Source organism: Phaenicophaeus curvirostris, chromosome 18, assembly GCF_032191515.1.
Source record: "Phaenicophaeus curvirostris isolate KB17595 chromosome 18, BPBGC_Pcur_1.0, whole genome shotgun sequence".
In the NCBI taxonomy this organism is placed as follows: Eukaryota; Metazoa; Chordata; class Aves; order Cuculiformes; family Cuculidae; genus Phaenicophaeus; species Phaenicophaeus curvirostris.
The window spans coordinates 14,956,278-14,974,092 of NC_091409.1; the positions used below are offsets into that span (position 1 = coordinate 14,956,278).

Below are 17,815 nucleotides of genomic sequence, written 5' to 3' on the forward strand. Positions count from 1 at the left end.
AGAGGCCTGAAGCGCTGAGCAACTGAAGCACGACTGCTTGCCTGTGCTGCCAGGGGTTTTGTGGAGGTGATTGGAGGCACAGCCACGGTGTTCAACCAGGGCAGAGCTGGACATCAGCCCTGGATCAATCAGAACAAGAAGCACATGTGGTGTGGGACAAGCCAGGAGGAAGGTGGGGCAACCTGAGTTGCCAGGAGCAAGCTGGGGTTTGTCATAGAATCATAGAATCACCAGGTTGGAAAAGACCTCTTGGTTCGAGTCCAACCATTCGTATCTAAATTCCTATGCCACTAAATCATGTCCCTGAGCACCTTGTCTACTTGTCTTTTAAACCCCTCCAGGGAAGGGGACTCAACCACCTCCCTGGGCAGCCTCTGCCAGTGCCCAATGACCCTTTCTGTGAAATATTTTTTCCTGATGTCCAGTCTGACCCTCCCCTGGCGGAGCTTGAGGCCATTCCCTCTCGTCCTGTCCCCTGTCACTTGGGAGAAGAGCCCAGCTCCCTCCTCTCCACAACCTCCTTTCAGGTAGTTGTAGAGAGCAATGAGGTCTCCCCTCAGCCTCCTCTTCTCCAGGCTAAACACCCCCAGCTCTCTCAGCCGTTCCTCATAAGGCCTGTTCTCCAGCCCCTTCACCAGCTTTGTTGCTCTTCTCTGGACTCGCTCCAGAGCCTCAACATCCTTCTTGTGGTGAGGGGCTACATGGCTGTCCTGGTTTGTAGTTGGCCTTTGATGTGGCCTTGAAATGGGGTGATGTGGTCAAGGAGAAGCAGTGGAAGGCATGAGGAATGCAGTGATGAATGAACTGTGCAGACACCAGGACAGCCTGAGGACCCCTGCTCTGCTGTGGGGAACAGGCTGGTGTGGGGGCACCATGGGGAGCAGCTCATGCTGCTGAGGGCATCCACGTTGACTCTGCTGGATGGAGCTGTTGGATTTTCCCAGCTCCCCAGAGGGCTGTGGGATTATTCAGCCAGCATTTATCCAGTGCTGTGGGGATGCAAAGAGCCGTGTTGCACCTGACTGTGGTGACCCAGAGCTGTTAAGCGCTATGTGGTTCCTGTTTCCCTCCTTGTTCAAAGAAGGCTTGTTTTGTGGGAGCCAGAGCCGGCTTGAGGTTGCTGTCTGCTGCTGCTGGGGTGCAGCATCTTCACATGAGCTTTCGATCCATATGTAGTGGATTCAGATCCATAGGTACCTTATTGCTCTCTACAGAGACCTCTGCTCTCTACAACTACCTGAAAGGAGGTTGTGGAGAGCAGGGAGCTGGGCTCTTCTCCCAAGGGACAGGGGACAGGACGAGAGGGAATGGCCTCAAGCTCCACCAGGGGAGGGTCAGGCTGGACATCAGGAAAAAAATTTTCACGGAAAGGGTCATTGGGCACTGGCAGAGGCTGCCCAGGGAGGTGACTGAGGGACATGGTTTAGTGATTAATGGGAATGGTTGGACTTGATGATCCTGTGGGTCCTTTCCAACCTGGTGATTCTATGATTCTCGTTCTTCCAAGAGGGCCTGGGTTGTGCCAGATTCAGTCTAAATCAACATGCAACAGCTTATTTCACTCCAAGGACTTCCACCCAAAGAAGCCAGAGGTTCAGCCTTCTGCTTGCTGGGCGTGTTCTGGAGAAGGCAAGGGATGACCCCAGCGCTATGTTGACCAGAAGCCAAGCATCCTGTGGGTTCTCTTTGGTGCTGGGGCTCCTGCCATGATGTGCACCCATGAGCCTGGACCCTCATTCCAGGGGAACATGGAACAGGGAGCCTGAGACATTGTGTTTCCTGCATATGGGATCCAGGTGGGTGACATGGATTGAGTCTCACACGTGAGACACAAACCTGGCCAGGTCTCCTTGGCCTGGCTTACTGTGGCTGCAGCTTTTCCCAGCACCTCCCACTCAGCCTCTTGCAAGTTTTGTGCTTGGCAATAGCTTCTGGGCTGGCTGCTTGCAAGGCCGCCCAGCTCAGGGGCTACTGGGGTTGTCTGGCAGGTTCCTACAGAAGTAAGAGCAGAGAGGTCTTTGTTTCCCAGGTGTGAGCGCTCCCCCCAGCCCAGCCAGCCAGGAGGGACCTGGTTCCAGCTGAGTCTTGCCACAGCAAAGATCCTGCAGGTCACCAGGACGGCTGGTTCTGACCTTTCCTAAAGGAGACAGGAGCCCTGAGAAGCGCTTTCATACTGATTGCTTTGCATCAGGTCTGACCTAAGACTGCGTTTCGCTGCCTGCCTTCTCCTCAGGAGTCGCAGCCTCCTGCCTGTGAGGGTCCTGGGACAGCAAGGGTTGGGGCGAGGGGGCAGGCAGGGCTGGAGTCTGCGGGCTGGGCTGAGGAGGTGAGAGCTTGCCAGCAGCCAGGCAGGGGCCAGGGAATGACACATCATCCCCTCTGCAGGGCAGATGCTGCATTTTGTAGGGCAGTGAGAGGTGCCGGGCTCAGCAGGGGCATTAAGAAGCCAGACCCTTGCGGCTGCTATGCTACCGCTGCTTGAGCGCAAGGTCTGTGGGTTGTTCAGCTCCCTCGAGGCTTGGGCATTCACCTCCTGGCCTTGAGCATCCTGTGCTCTAGGCAATGCAACACACAGACCGTGCTTGTCTACAGCAGCAGGAGCCAAGCATCCCACAGTGCTGCCTGCCCCATGCAGACCCTAACAGCCTCCACCAGCTTCTCCGTCACATTGCAACAGCTCGCTGGTCCTATCTGAGCTGCTGTATTTCTCCTTTCCATTGCCTCTCCTCTACTTCACGCCTTGACACAGCGGCAAGACACAAAGCTGCTCTCAAGGTGCTCCACGTTCCAGTTTTGCAGGATCAAGGGGAAGGGAGGCACTTGGCAGGACGCCCTTTGAATCTGGTGCCCCAGTTTGGAGCGTGTCCTGCCTCTGTCTGAACGGAGAGTCCACAGGGAGCCCCACAACTCTTGCTCCAGTGGGACAGGGCACAGAAGAATTTCAAAACTGCTGCTCCTGAAAAGTCAAGTAGGTGCCCTAGGGGATCTTCAGGACCCGTTGAGGTGCTTATCTCCCCCTTCAGGCCCCTGAGGATGTGAGGAGCTCATCCCACAGTCTCTGAAGCTCTGTGATAGGTATGAAGAGTCTAGAGATCTGTTGTCAAGGGACGCACCTTGGTGGTGGCCAGTGCAGCACCTCGATGGCAGCAACTTTTCTGGCAGCTGAGACCTCAGGCTCTGAACACAGCCCACATAGAATCATAGAATCACCAGGTTGGAAAAGACCCACCGGATCATCGAGTCCGACCATTCCTATCAAATACTAAACCATGCCCCTCATATTATGGAGAGGACAATGTGGAATGAGGGCTGCCTTGTGCTGCACCTAGGCCTGGCACAGAGAGCTCTTGCTGCTCTTCACGCCGCTCTCCCAGGTGCAGACTTGGTTCTGCCCATGGTGGTTTTTGTTGTGACACTCTCATTTTCATTATTTGGGTCATAACACTTTGCTTGGTGTGAAAGGGGTGGGAGCAAGAGGACGCTCGAGTCGAGCGCCCTTGTAGGTGGCTGCTGGCACAGAGGGCTCGGGGATCCGTCCTGCCAAGGGGATGCACGGGAGGGGAGGGATGCACAGCAGAGATGCTCTGCCAGGCTTCAGGATGTGGATCCTCCTTTCTGCCCAGCCTTGGTCCATGTGGTGCCTCGTGGTGCAGGCATGTGGGATCCAGGCACCCGTCCACCTCGGAGAGCTGGGCTCCACTGTCAGCATCCTGCAAAGCACCCGCGCCTCCTGGTTCTCCTGCTCTCCGTGTCTGGAGCTGAATGAGGGGGGAAAAGGAAAGAAGGAGCCACACAGAGGTTTCCCCAAACCTGGAAGGGACCTGGAGCACCCTGATCCAGTGGGAGGTGTCCCTGCCCATGGCAGGGGGTAGAAACTAGATGATTTTTAAGGTCTCTTCTAACCCAAACCATCCTGTGATTCTATGATTAGCAGAGGGGAGGGGAAAATCCCAATCCTGGGTGCTGGGCAGGGGTGAAAGAGCTGCTCTGTTCCCATCGCTTCGGTGAGGTCTGGGTGGAAGAGAGACTTGCAGACAGGGTTTCCATTTGCACGTGTGCCAGCTCTGACATGCAGCCCAGCCCCAGCACACACAGACATGCACCACACACCAACGCACCCGCAGGGCCGGACGCAGCGTGCGGGGTGCACGTGCCATGCAGCCAGGCTCCAACGCACAGAGACGGAGCCCCAGGCGGGCACAGCACTGCTCCCTCCAGGGCCGGATCCCTCGGGGGGTCCTGAGGGCACATCCTCAAGAAAGAAAGCTGGAGCCCAGGCTGCCTGCACACCCTGTTTGTCCTTTTGGTCCTCTAGGAAGGACTTGGGTTTGGTTTCCTGCCTTGTGGGAGCTCTGTGGGGCTCTTGCAAGGGCAGCCAGCACCAGTGGAGTGGGGTGAGGGCAACCAGCATCATTGAAGTGGGGTGTGAGGGCAACCAGCATCATTGGAGTGGGGTGTGAGGGCAACCAGCATCACTGGAGCGGGGTGTGAGGGCAACCAGCATCAGCGGAGTGGCTGGCACTGAAGAGATCATCCACTCTTTTATTTTCAGGCTTCCTGGGGATTAAGAAAGCTTTGGTGTGCTCTGACTCTAAGTGGCATTAGGAAGGCTCATCTGGATGCTGCATTTGGCTACTGGTGGCTGTGGTGTGACTCTGTCCCCTGGGAGCCCTGACACTGTGGGCTCAGTGTCCACGGGCACAGGTCTGAGGCAGAAAAGCTGCTCAGCCTTGCCTGCTCCCATTCACCCCCTGCCTGGACCATCTCTCACTCCAAGGAGCTTCTTGGCCATTGGGATCCTGACCCTTCGGCCTCTTCCCTTGCACCACCTCTTCCTTTGCACATGGGGCCCATGGGGATGGGAGAACAGGGGATGGGGATCACAGCCTCCTTCCCTGGGGACTGCACTGCGTCACCCTGTGAACGGCTCCCAAGAAACCTCCCACCCTGATAGGACAGGGCTGGAGCTGGGTGATCACTCACTCTTAGCTCCAATGGGTCTGGTCCTCAGATCCCCAATAGTCCCCAATGAGCCCCAAGACTACCCAGAGCCTGCAAATGGGACAGGGGAGGTGAAGAGCCCAGCCTGGAGGCTGGGGGGTCCTGTTTGTCCTCATCCCACTTCTCCTGCCCTCCCTCATGTCAGAGAGGCACTTTGCCACCTCGGGACCCCCCGGGCTCGCCTGCTTTGCAGCAGCCCCTCTGCAGCGGGGCAGGACCCTGTGCTCCCCACGCACTGGGCTCTGTGGGCTGGCAGACGCCTGTGGTCCCTCACCAGGGCACAGGGAGTGGGCTCGTCCTGCTCCTGGGAGGAACGAGTGGCAGGGGACATGTGGCCTTGCAAAAGGATGTTTCCCACACACTGGACTCCAGAGGTGACTTCTCCATCATCAGCCCTCTTCCCATGTCAAGGAGGAGCCTGGATACGATCACCCACTCCTACCCGGAGGACCCTGAGCCCTGTGCCCTGCCCGGGCTCCCACCAGGTCTCTGGGGCTAAGGGCAGCCTGAGCATCCATTGGCTTGTGGGGCCACCGAACATCATGTTTTCTGGCCTGGTGGATGCTGCTAGCCGAGGAGGCTCTCCTGGTCACTCAGGATGCTGGTCACGCCGTAGCATCCCCCCATTCCAGCACCTGCTGGCTGCTCCCTACCCAGGCAGATCCTGCTCCGAATGTGGTGGCGCTGGCGGCTGACCCCAGCCGATGGTCCCAGGAGGGTCAGGGCAGGGAGGGAGCTGGGCAAAAGCTTCCCCTCAAAACAAGATCCCTACCTGGCCGCTGCCTGCGTCGGTTGGCCCGGGGCTGAGGGGCTGGTCCCACCTCCGCGGGGGCTCGCTCGGCTGCAGCGGGGTGCCCCCCGTGTCCTCCCAGCCGAGCGGTGGGGTTGCCCAGCTGCTGGCTGGGCTCACGCCACCCAGCTGTGCCCACAACCCTCCGTCAGGCTGTCGAGAAACGGATGCTCATTACATGGATGGGGAACAACCAGCAGGGCCGTCTTGTACCCCCGGCTCAGGTGAGGGGCTGCGGGAGTCGCATTCAGCACCCGGGGCTGCCTGCGATGGACCCGGAGGGGGAACAGCGCTAGCAGGTATTTCATCTGCTGCTCTTCAACCTCCTAACGCTTATTCGAAAGGAGGGGGGCAAAGAAAAAGAAACCAGGCTGAGGACATTTTGTCTGATGATGTTCCTTATGCAATAAGTCCCTCTGAAATTTGATTTGCAGCCATGGCCAGCAAGGTGTTGGAAGCAGAATGTACTTCAATAATTCATTGCTCTTTAAAGCCTCTACACCCGCTGGCCGCAGCCAGGCGAGCCCAGGACAGCTTTGCATTAAAAGGAAGCCAGAGATGTGCATATAGAGAAAAATTCCCACCTCCCCCACCCCGTCCAGGCCTGGCTTATTTGTCTTCTTTCCTCTCTCTAGGGCACAACCATGTCCTTCAAGCGCCTCTTTTTGAAAAGGCCACGGTGACCTGGGCGCTCTTGGTGGCAGAGGGGTTCAAACCAGCGTTAGCCATGCATGCAGGCTTCTGCCATGCAAGCGGGGTGGCTGGCGCTGCCCTCCTGGCCCCCCAGCCCTGCCCCACGGAGGGCGAGCGGTGAAGGCAGCCAAGCCCCGCGGAGCTGCAGGTCCTACCAGTGCTCCCGGGAAGCTCTGTAGAGCGGGGCTTACTGGGCACGCCGGCACATCCTTGCAATGCGTGGATATAAGGGGTTAAGCATCAGTTATTACTGGTGACCTTCAGACCCTAGGATGGTGGTGGTGCTCGGTCGGAGCCCAGGGAGCTGTGTCTGGGTGGGGTATGAGCTGTAAGCCCTCAGCATGCCCACCTACTACCCAAGAGTCCACCCCACCAGAGCATCTGCAGGGTCTGGGTGGGCAGTGGGGACACATTGTGGTCCCACAGCAACTGGGGATCACAGCAGAGGCTGCTGAAGCGTGTGGTGTGGGCACATCACCTCCTCCCCATACTGCAATGGTCCAGCACAGGGGCTGGGGGCCTGGGGCAGCGCTGCAGCTGGGGAGAGAGAACCCACCAGCGCTAGTGTCCCCACTGGAGGTGTGGAGGTCTTTCCCATGTGCCTTGCAGAGCTTACCCCCTCAGCCCTCTCCTGGCAATATGACTTGGGGTGGCATCTGAACCATCAGGAGCTGTTTGAGAAGGTCCACTGGGCAACAGGCTGCCTACTGAGAAGGTGTCCCCTGCCTTCCTGCTCTCCCTGCATGGAGCAAACCATCACCCCCCTGCTGCACCCACCTGCAGGTAGTGGTAGGCCAAGTCTTGATGGCAGGACTTGGACTTCAGCAAGGCTTTGTCGATGGTGGCCGAGGCCTTCTGGCACATTTCCCGGGCATGGCTGAGTGTCAGCGTGGACCAGGAGCCCCTCTTAATGTAGTTGGAGTCATTGTTGATGGGGATATTGGTGCAAGGGGTGACCTTGAGGTCATTATTGCTCTTGGAGGATTTCAGCATGTGCTCGCTGATGGTGTTGTAAGCGTGCATGAAATACTTGGGCTGGCTGTGGTCTGGCTGCCGGCCCAGTGTCATGAGGCCCATTGGGTTGCGGTAGCTGCAAGTATCGCTGTCTAAGTTGTCATCTGAGCTCCACCAGCCTGATATGTTGGATCTGGTCCTGCGCTTGGGCTCGGAGGTCTTTGCTCGGTCTTTGCTCTTGCTCCTCCGGTTTTGCTTGGGGTCATCCGCCCCCTTCTTGCCGTTCATGTTGCCTTTGGTGGGTCCTTCCAGAGACTGGGACTTGGCGAACAGCTTCTGGACAGAGTGGACAAGGTGCCGGATGCGCCCAGGGCTCTCGCTCCGGTGCTTTGCATCACTTCTCTGAAACTGGAGGGTGCTGAAGCCGTCTCTGTGGATGGGCAGCTGCTTCTCAAACTGGTCAAGGAGGTTTGCAGGCAGGCGATTGATTTTAGTGGCTTGGGCATGGCTTGGAAAAGGGTTGTCGTCTGGGACCTCGAAGTGGGAGTTGTAATGGATGCGGGGGAAAGTGCTGCTGTTGGAGATCTGGTTGTTGAGTGGAAGGAGGCAGTCGCCGTGGAGCGTGTTCTGGGCTGGGAATCGGGGGTCCATGGTGAAGGAGTCAGTTGGGCTGAGGAGATAAGGGTTCCTGTCCTGGGGGGCATAAAGGGAGTCTTGAGGGGAGTCCAGGTTCTCAGAGAGGTGGCGGCTTCTGTTATCTCCTAAGCCCTTCATGGTCCCAGTGTTTCCTAGAGCATTGCTCAAGGACGGTGCGGCAGAGCCCTTACAGGAGCGCCGACCCTGCTCCCCGCAGACTTCCCTGCACCTGGAGGAAGAGGAGAGAGGCTCAGAGCCTGCCGAGAACCTCTTGGCAGCCCGGTCCTCGCCAGGGCATCCTTGCAAGGGTTATCCCAGCTCTGAAAGTGAATGCCACCAAGGTTAAGGGATGAAGGAGAGAAGCAGGATGGGAGAGAGATGGCATGGCAGGAGGGGAGGAGACATGAAAACAATACAGGAGAGGAGGAGGGAAAGGATTCTTTTTTACAGCTGCAGTTTAAGTGCTCGTATGTCTCAGTGCCGAACCACAGTCTGCTTAAATAATGCTGCTGCTATTTTTCTGGTCTCTGCACATGTTTATTTAATAGAGTCTCTTCCCCAGGCAGCGTAACAAAGGCTAGCAGGGGCGCTGCCAGCAAATCACTGCTCCTGTCCCATTTGTTCAGGGGGCTGGAGAAAAACCTGCTGTCAAACACTGTGCACGGGCCTCGCCTGAGCCAAGGGAAGTCTGGAGCTGAGCATCCCATCTTCTGCATTCTGCTTTGTGTTTCTGTGGTTACTGGATCTCGGAAGGGGGCTGGCAGCCCTGCTCCGTGTGCTGCGTGAAGCTGCTCTAATGCGATCTGATGTCAAACGTCTCCTCTCCAACAAGCGCCTCCGTTTTACCCCGGAGGAAATTGTTTCAGTAGCTCTGATGAGAGCAGAGGTGTTTCTGAAAGCTCAGAGCCTGACCTGAGAAGCTGTTTCCTGCTCAGTTGATCTTCCCTGCTTTGCTGCATCGCTCCTGGAGGAGTGACGGAGCCTGGCTGGCTGTTCCTCACCCTGGTCCTTCCCTGCTGCAGTGAGGGGCCAAGCTGCAGCCCCTCAGTAGGAAAAAGCATCCCTGTGGGTGCTGGGGGGAGGCAACTGGACACAGAGGGGCCCTGAAGGCAGGGCAGCTCCTCACTGAAGGTCTCTCCGTTGCGCTTACCCTGTCCTTCTCAGCTCGGGGATCCTCATCTGCACTGGGTCAAAGACAAACTTTTTGGGGCTGCTTAAAGAAAACCAATGAACATAGAGACGTTGAAGTCGATCAATCGATGTGTTGATTTTCCATACTTAAAACCTACTTGAAATCATGTACAGTATAAAGTGATTCTTCTTTCCTTTTACCTTTCAGTGTAGTTTTCTATTTCATTTTCATTTCAGGAAACTCCTCTGTCACTCCTCCAGGAGCGATGCAGCAAGGCAGGGAAAATCAACTGAGCAGGAAACAGCTTCTCAGGTCAGGCTCTGAAGCATCCTACAAGTGTGAAAACTGGGATCCTAGGCTACTTTTGAAAAACCCAGGACCCTGAAACATGAACATGGAGCTGAACAGCTGCGCCTTGGGAGGATGAAGGGGCTGCTCAGAGCCTCCAGTGAGTTTGTGAGAAAGAAAACCATCATTTGCCTATTCCTCAGGAGGCTAATGGTGTGTCCCTGTGAGGAGCAGAACTGGCAGGCTGGGCTCCTGGATTTTCCCTCTTCAGGCACAAATTTTGGCCGTGGTCTCCTGGTGGAGCCTGTGCTCCTGCACGTGGCGGGGTCAGCAGACCCGCATAGGTGTGGGGAGCGGAGTCAGCAGTCACTGAAGGATGGTAGGATTTGACAGACTCATTTTCCTTCCTTACACAGGGAAAGATGTATTAATAAGGACAAGCAGTTGGGGCTTTAAATAATTGTTTGGAAGCACCGAAAATGAAGTGCAATGCCTTTCATAGCTTGATGGGTTTTAAGTCTCCATCTAATCCTATTGTTCCCAGTGGGCTGGAAAGGCAAAGCCGTTTTTTTTAAAGCAGTGGTTTGCAGGCAGCGGGTGAGCACAGCCTGGGCTCCTCACCCTGCTCCAACACAGAGACTCCTGCTCTCCTCCCGTGAATCCTGCTCCCAGGGAGTCCCGCCAGCTGCCCCATCGCAAACGCAGCCCAGTGCGCTTCCCGGTGTTCCCCTGTCCTCCCGTGACCCTGCGCAGCTCCTGTCCCCAGGATCCTACATGGCTTGCTCCGTCCTGCCCACCTCTCCTGAAACCCACCCGGGGGAGCCGTATGGCCCACTGGGTGGCTCCTCTTGAACTTGAAGGGGAGACCTTATTGCTCTGCAGTTCCCCAAAGGGATGTTATAGCCAGGCAGGCGCTGGGCTCTTCTCCCAAGAAACAAGGGATGGGATGAGAGGAAATGGCCTCAAGTTGTGCCAAGGGAAGTTTAGACTGGATATTAGGAAAAATTTCTTTACTGAAAATGGTGAAGCCCTGGCAGAGGCTGCTCAGGTGCTGTGAAGAGGACAGATAGTGCCCATGAGTCTTGGGGATGAGGACATGGTCTGAGCTGGGAGAACTTTGATACCAAATCTGCCTTCTTCCTGAAACACCCAGTGCCACATTAGCCCTGACTGGTGTCCAGCTGCTCATGGTCCCTGTGGGTGCCATCCTTCTCCTGCTATGCTCATCCACAGCCTTCTTGAGTCTCTTGCCCACGGGACAGCATCCACGCGAGCTGGTGGAGCAGCAGTGGGCACCGGCTGGAGAAGTGGCACAGAAAAAGGCTCATGGATGTGCCAGGCACAAACTGGCATCAACCCAGTGGTTAAAGAGCAGCGACAAAAAGCCCTGGGAGATATTCTTAAAGGAAACCCTCTGGACAGAAAGATGGGGTCTAGAAGCACAGGCTCCAGACTGTCTGCCTGGTGTCTTAAATTCCAGATGGTCACGAATGGGCAAGCTTAACCCTGCCCTGCAGGTAGCAGGGAGCCCAAATCCTCCCTGAATACCACCCTGATCTGCCCAGGCTCAGCTGTTCACCTTGGCCTCTTTCTCCCTTCCTTGCATGGTCCAGCTCTTGGCTCCTAGCGGGTCCCTTGCTCATGTTCAGCTGCCCAGGGCTATCCCGGCTCTGATGGATGTTGTGCTTCTCCCGTCATATTACGGTACAGGAGTCAGACAATCCCTAGGGAGACAGCACCACGTTGATTTGATTATAATGGGATGTCTCTGGATATCGACAGTAAATACATCTTTTCCTACAAAGGGCAATCAATATTTGAAGCAGAAATCTCCCCGGCACTCTGGAGAGAGACTTCAGCCCCATGATTGCTCTGCCATAAAGCACATCAGCATCACTGCTTTTGTCTTTGCTGGGTTCCAGAATAAAGTAAAACCACCTCAGGACTCAAAATAAATAGGGAATTGAAATTAAGTTAAATAAATGAAATGAAAATAAATGGAATGCAATGAAAACCTGTCTTGCAAGGGAAGAGTGGGACTGGTCTGGCTCAGGAGAGCTCCAGAAGCAGAGGGGCTGGGAGGAGTGATTGAGGGGCTGTGGGGACAAGTGGGAAGGGACGAAAAGTGAAAATTGGGGTGGGAGCCGGGGAGGTGAGAGCTGAAGGGATGGGAAGGCAGGAGCTCCCTCTCTCCCAGACTGGTGTGCTTGTGCCAAGGATGGACACTTGTGTCTATACAGCAGCTAATTTATTGCTCCCTTTTCTTTCTGTGGGCTCTTGCAGGGCTGCTGATCCTCCTGTCTATCCTGGGCATCCCTCCCTTTCATCACCAGCCTGGCTGCTGGGCATGTGTGGGGTCAGGGCTGGTGGGGCAGTCAGGACTCCCCGCTGACGGTGCCCACCACCCTCTGTTTGCTGCAGCCTCCTGGAACTGGTTTCCCTTTAAGAGGGATTAAACTCCTTTCATTGCATTGCAATTACTCTCCACAATCCTTGGCATTTCCTTAAGACAGGGGGTCAGGGAAGGGAAAAACCCAGCAAACCTCTTCCCTGCCATCTTTTTAATTTGTAAGGATGAAAAAGCTTGAAATTAAACCTTTTGAATCCACGATCCTGCAGCTCCCAAACCAGGCAAGGAGAGCGGCCGGGTGCCCCGATTGTGTCCCCCTGCCCCGAGTCAGGCACCACAGCAAGGAGATGAACAGCCCTGACCCCAGGGAGGGCAGCTGGGGTGGTCGGCAGGAGAAGACCCTGGTTAGCAAATGGTCATAGCAGGGGCTGCATGGAGAGGATGAGCCCCTGAGCGCAGTGGAAGGCGCTGGTTTTGCTGCATGGCCCCGTTACCTTCCTTCCCCTCAGCCTGTGTTTTTTCAGCATTGCCTTTCCTTTTCCCAGCGGCTTTGTTGATGCTCAGAGGTCTCTGAGGCACAGTGGATGATGTGACCTGATTTGTGGCAGTTTTGTGTGTCCCAAACTGCTCAGAACCCCAGCTGGAGTCACCTTCCCCTTGGGCACAGTTTACAACAGCAGCGCTGGTGCTGCCTGTTTGCAGGCTTGGACCGGCTGCACCAAATTCACCTACAGCATCACCTCCTGCAAAATACAATCACAGCTCCAGCCACCAAGCAGCGTATGCGATCTCAAATCAAGCGGGACATGACACCCTTGCCTGCTGAAGCTTCCTGCTCAGCAAGGAGCCCTCCTCCCCTGGCTGAGTGCTGCTGGTGTTCCCTCCTGTAGGACCCCCAGGTGCTGTGAGTGGGAGATGGGGACGGCAGAAGCTGGTGGGAGATGGTTCACTCCACTTCAGGCAGCCTGAATCACATCTTCATTGTGAGCTGACAAGCCTCCATTCTTCTAAGAGCTACTTCAGTGACTGCAAATATTTGCTTTTCTGTCTCATTTTAGAAGCAAAGAGATTAGACTGGTTCAGATTCTGGGCAGAGCAGGAGAGAACCGAAAGGAACTGGATGGAGAGGAGGAGAGAGCTGCAATGCAGTGTAGAACCTAGCAAAGCAATGATATCCCAGCTACCTGTCCTGTCCTTGTTCTCATGTGCCTGCCCAGCCTGGCTGTCCATCCAGCCTGTATCCCAGCTGGGCAGTGTTGGGTGAGTCCTTGACATTGTGGTTTGTAACTCCTGGCAGAAAATGTGGTTTAAAAGTCTGTCAAAATGTCATGCAGGGCAGCACCAGGGCAGAAGTCCTGTGAGCTGCCCTGGAGATGTCTACCTGTCTTTGTGATCCTATGAACAAACCACCTAGGATCTTTCTAGTGGCAGCTCTAGCCACGATGTCCTGTCTTGTCCACCCTGCACATGCAGAACAGATCTCCTTCCTCCTTCCCACTCTTGGAAACTAGCTCCATGCCCCCTTGGAGGTGCTTCACAGTGTCCTCGAGAGGATGGCTGCCTGGGAAACACTGGCCACATGTCCGTCCTCACAGTAATTCCACCCCTGTTGGTGTGGTTAGGGCAGCAGTCAGAGGACCACTGCTCCCCAGGGGCTGCTCTCCACCTATTCTGAACAGACTTGAGCCTCAAGGCACAAAACAACAAAGCTTGGGACCCCCCTGTGCTTGTGAGAGGGCAGAGGACCTCCTGCAAGGCAACCACCAGAGGAACCACCTGCTCTGATCAGCTTCTGCACCACGTGGGCAAACGAGCCACCACTGCCCACTGTGCCTCTATCTCAACTTTGGGGATGGAGCTGGGTTGCCAGGAGAAATGATTCTTTCCCTCAAATCTCTGGGTTCCTGTGAGCCAAATTCCCAACTCTGACTCTGCAAACTCACCTCAAAAGGCTTATACTGAGGGCATGGAGAATACTGAGCAGAGGGCAGGGTAAATGCTTTTCATGGTGCAAGGGTGGCCTGAATGCGGGTGCTGCTGCTCCTGCAGAAAACAGGGAGCTGCAAGCGCTGGCCTAGGGCTGCGTTTTACCCCCATGGGTAGACTCTGTGCTGCCTCCCTCCCTTCTCCCATGCCCTTGGCACACATCTTCCACATATGAAGTCCTCTCCCTGCCCACCCTCCTCTGCAAACACAGCCGCGGCTGCCCTGAGTGGTGCCTCGATCTAGAAACAGGCACTAAGAAGAGCTCTCCTTTCTCCCCAAGATTACAGCCAAAAGCAACGTTCCTCCCCTCCGTTGCTTCCTTCTCCTCTCTGCCTCCCCCTCACAACTCAGAATTCCTGCTATTGCAACCAGCAGAGCTTTCCAACAGCTTCTGAGTCTGTTCCCTGTGGAAACATGGAAGATGCTGCCCCCACGCTGCGTGCCAGCCCAGGGGCCATCGTCCTTGCCAAACAGAGCGAGGAACCGACCACCTCCTAGGAGAACTTGGCTCTCTCATCCTAACCTCTGTCACGTCCCATCTAAAATACATAATGCACCACAAAATCACTGCACCCACGCAAAACACCCGGTAACAGACACACAGCCAGGCTTTGGTCCCGGTGGGGCCAGCAAGAAGCCACAGACCCTCTTGACAGGATTCTTGGTTGGCATTTCTATAACAGACACAGGCTTGAGTAGGTTGGAAGGCATCTTGAGACCATAACCTTCAAAGCAGGGCTCATTGGAACAGGACTGGTTGGAGAGAGAGAAGTGCTGCTGTGGCAGGACTGGCCACAAAGGGCCAGGAAGCCGATCAGGAGCTGCTCAGGAGAAGAAGGAGAATCATAAGGAGAAGCCACACACTGTAAAATGAGACTGCTCAGGACACAAGTCCTCCAGAAGGAAGAAATCCCTGTCCTGATGGGGCTGCAGGCACCCTATGGGGTCAACAGAACCCCTGTTCTAGCGGGTCTGCAGGCTCCCTTTGGAGTCAGTCAGCCCTGCCCTCTGCTGATTAGCTCTTCCAGGGCTCCACTTACCATAATCTCCCACGTAAACCTCAGTTCAGCCATCCAAGCAGGCTGCAAACACATGGGTGGCTTTTATATATAGAAACCTAGCAGCATGCTAATAACTAGCTAGATAAGGAATAAATGATTCGCAACCTGCAGAAGAGAAATGACTCCCCTCACTCTGCCTCAAGAAGCTTAAAAAACTGTCTACTGTGGTGTAGGTGACGTTGTTCTGCCTACACGCATGAATTCCAATGTTCCCTGAATTAGCAGGAACACTTCATGTGGCATTCAGCGAGGGGGGCCGCCGGCTTCCAGGGCGTTGCATTAATGATGATTCAAAGACTTCAGAATCTAATCACAGGGGATAAAAATAGCCGGCTTCTACTTAGAACAATTCCTTACACAACAGAGCTTCCTCCAGCTCCTTCTGCCTCTTGATTCTCCCTGGGAAGTTTCCCACTGCCACCAGGCAGCTTCGTCCCATGGGCTGAGTGGGTACCTGAGGTTTGAGCAGCAAGCGATGCTGCCCACGCTGGGATGTTGAGAAGAGCTTCAGCCAGGTCTCCTGAGAGGCTGATGTCACCTGGACTTCTCCACTGGGATATCATAGAATCATCAGGTTGGAAAAGACCCACTGGATCACTAAGTCCAACCATTCCTATCAATCACTAAACCAAATGCAACAGCATCACTGGGAGAACTGGGGCACACTGCCCTCTTCCCCTCAATGCAAGGGAGGAGAGATGGGCTTCCAGCGAGTCATCTCATCTAGCTGAGATACCTCCCTAGGAGATGCGTGACTTGCTTTATGACAGCCAGTCTGCCTGTTGCCTGCATGTGTCCAATGGGCTCACCCAGCCCTTCTACAAACTCGTCTTCCAGGCAGGTAATGCCAGATGAAGCCAATCCCAGGACAGGCTACCTTGGTATGAACTCAGGAAACCGTGCAGCGCCGATTTCTCAGTGCTCCTGAGTTCCATGTCACTGGTGGAAGGATCTCCTCATGTCTCACTTCACATGTGAATAAGTGGCTCGTGCCTTTGGAATGAGAATCTGAATACAGGTCCCGAGGCCTGGGAGCTGGGTAGTGCCCCACAGCCCTGGGAGCCTCGGTGCACACCTGGGCTCTCCTGCCGGCTCTTCAGACAAAGGGCTATTTAAAACTTTTACTCCTCGATAACCTTTAAATGTCCCTTCCAACAAAAAGCATTCTCTGATTCTATGGGGAGGGATGGGGTCTGACTGGAGCTTCCAAACAACCAAATGCTGTTGAAAATCAATGGCTGCAATGTGAGAAAGATTTTTGACTTCAGGTGTTGACTAAGCTGGAGGAGCAGATGAAATGGTGAGAGACAGAGAACTTATTTTCATGCAAATGTCACTGGTAATACCATCAGCTCTCAAGGGCACAAAACCCCAGAAACTTTTACAACCTATTTGTCTGTCCCTAAACAGAAGTTTCACAAAGTTCTCCAGAATCGATCATAGAGTCACGGGATGGTTTGGGCTGGAAGGGGCCTCAAAGCCCATCCAGTTCCACCCCCTGCCATGGGCAGGGACACCTCCCACTGGATCCTGTTGCTCCAAGCCCCATGCAACCTGGCCTGGAACACCTCCAGGGATGGGGCAGCCCCCACTGCTCTGGGCAACCTGGGCCAGGGCCTCCCCACCATCACAGCAAATCGTTTCTTCTAAATTCTTATCTCAATCTCTTCTCTTTCAGCTGAAAACTGTTCCCCCTTGACCCATAGCTGCATTCCCTGATCCAGAGCCCCTCCCCAGCTTTCCTGGAGCCCCTTTCAGCACTGGAAGCTGCTCTAAGATCTCCTTTCAGCCTTCTCTTCTTCAGGCTGAACAAGTCCAACTTTCCCAGCCTGTCCTTGTACAGGAGGTGCTCCAGCCCTTGGATCATCTCCGTGGCCTCCTCTGGACTCATTCCAACAGCTCCATGTCCTTCCTGTGCTGAGGACTCCAGAAGTGGATGCAAGGCTCCAGGTACTGAGGACTAGCAAGTGAGGAGGACATGCGGATAGCTGGGAGGGGAAAGACAGGCTCCTTGTCCTAGCTGTTTGGGGCACAGCAGCGGCCGTGTGCTCTGAATGGTGACAGCTGCTGCTGCTGCTGTGCCACCAGGTCTCTGCAGCTTTGCAAGAATGTTGCTTTGCTCCAAGGGCAGGCATCCACACTGTCTAAACATCCAGATGAAGCTAGGTGGGGCCCTGCCAGCATTTGGGATGCAGGATGGAGATGCTCTCAGTAGTGGGTTGCTCAGTGCCTGAGGCAAAGCAGCTCATGTTGCCTAAGGGTCCTGGGACAAGGAGAAGGCAGGTGTGGAAAAACCAGCAGCTCCCTCTGCCATTCTTTCCAGAGAACAGCCTGAGCCTCGCCTGCAGCCTCCTGTGTGCTCAGAGCTGCAGGAGCACTTCCTTTGTCTCAAACTAGGTCAGCGTGGAGGCATGACGTTACTATAGCAATCAGTATTAGATTTCATAACTTTATTTTAGTGATGGGTGTGCTGCAGGGTTCACTACTAGATGGAGGAAGGGCTGTCATTGAAATGTCCTCTCCAGCTCCCCTTCCCCAACCTCCTTTCCCCTCCTCCTGGGCTGTCCCTTGTACCACAAGCCCACAGCTGTGTGTCCATCTGTCCAGCCCCCTTGGCTGTAGCCCCAAAGTCATCCCTGGGTCATACTGTACCTCTCACAGCTTGCTGGGCTTGGCGACTAGACCAGATTCAGTATCCTGTGCACCTTGTGTCCCTCCAGGCTCCAGAGATGTCCTTCATGAAGACCTGCCAGGCAAAGAGAAGAGGGAAAATGTTCTCAGGTCATGAAGAGCAGAGTGGTGTCTTCCTGCCAAATGTCCCAGGCCATCATTCTGATGCTATAAAGACACAACAGACTGACTGACACTCAGGTTGTCTCCTGTAAGTCCTAGCACAGGCACAGGTCGGCTGGATAAAACATCCT

The 17,815-nt window shown here is 55.1% G+C and overlaps 1 protein-coding gene across 5 annotated transcripts in view; it reads right to left on the reverse strand.

Moving 5' to 3' along the window:
* DLGAP4 (DLG associated protein 4) overlaps positions 1–17,815 on the reverse strand; it is a 160,260-nt gene that overhangs the window by 67,047 nt on the left and 75,398 nt on the right. For 3 of the 5 annotated variants that reach the window (XM_069871732.1, XM_069871730.1, XM_069871731.1), the window contains exons 2-4: positions 17,544–17,637; positions 7,262–8,303; positions 5,774–5,944 (exon numbers count right to left, since the gene is read on the reverse strand). In XM_069871732.1, coding sequence (XP_069727833.1) covers positions 5,774–5,944; positions 7,262–8,212 — 1,122 coding nt within the window. In that variant the 5' untranslated portion in view covers positions 8,213–8,303; positions 17,544–17,637. Of the gene's footprint in view, positions 1–5,773; positions 5,945–6,639; positions 6,694–7,261; positions 8,304–17,543; positions 17,638–17,815 lie in introns of all 5 variants that reach the window. The other 2 variants (XM_069871733.1, XM_069871734.1) reach the window with 2 other exon arrangements.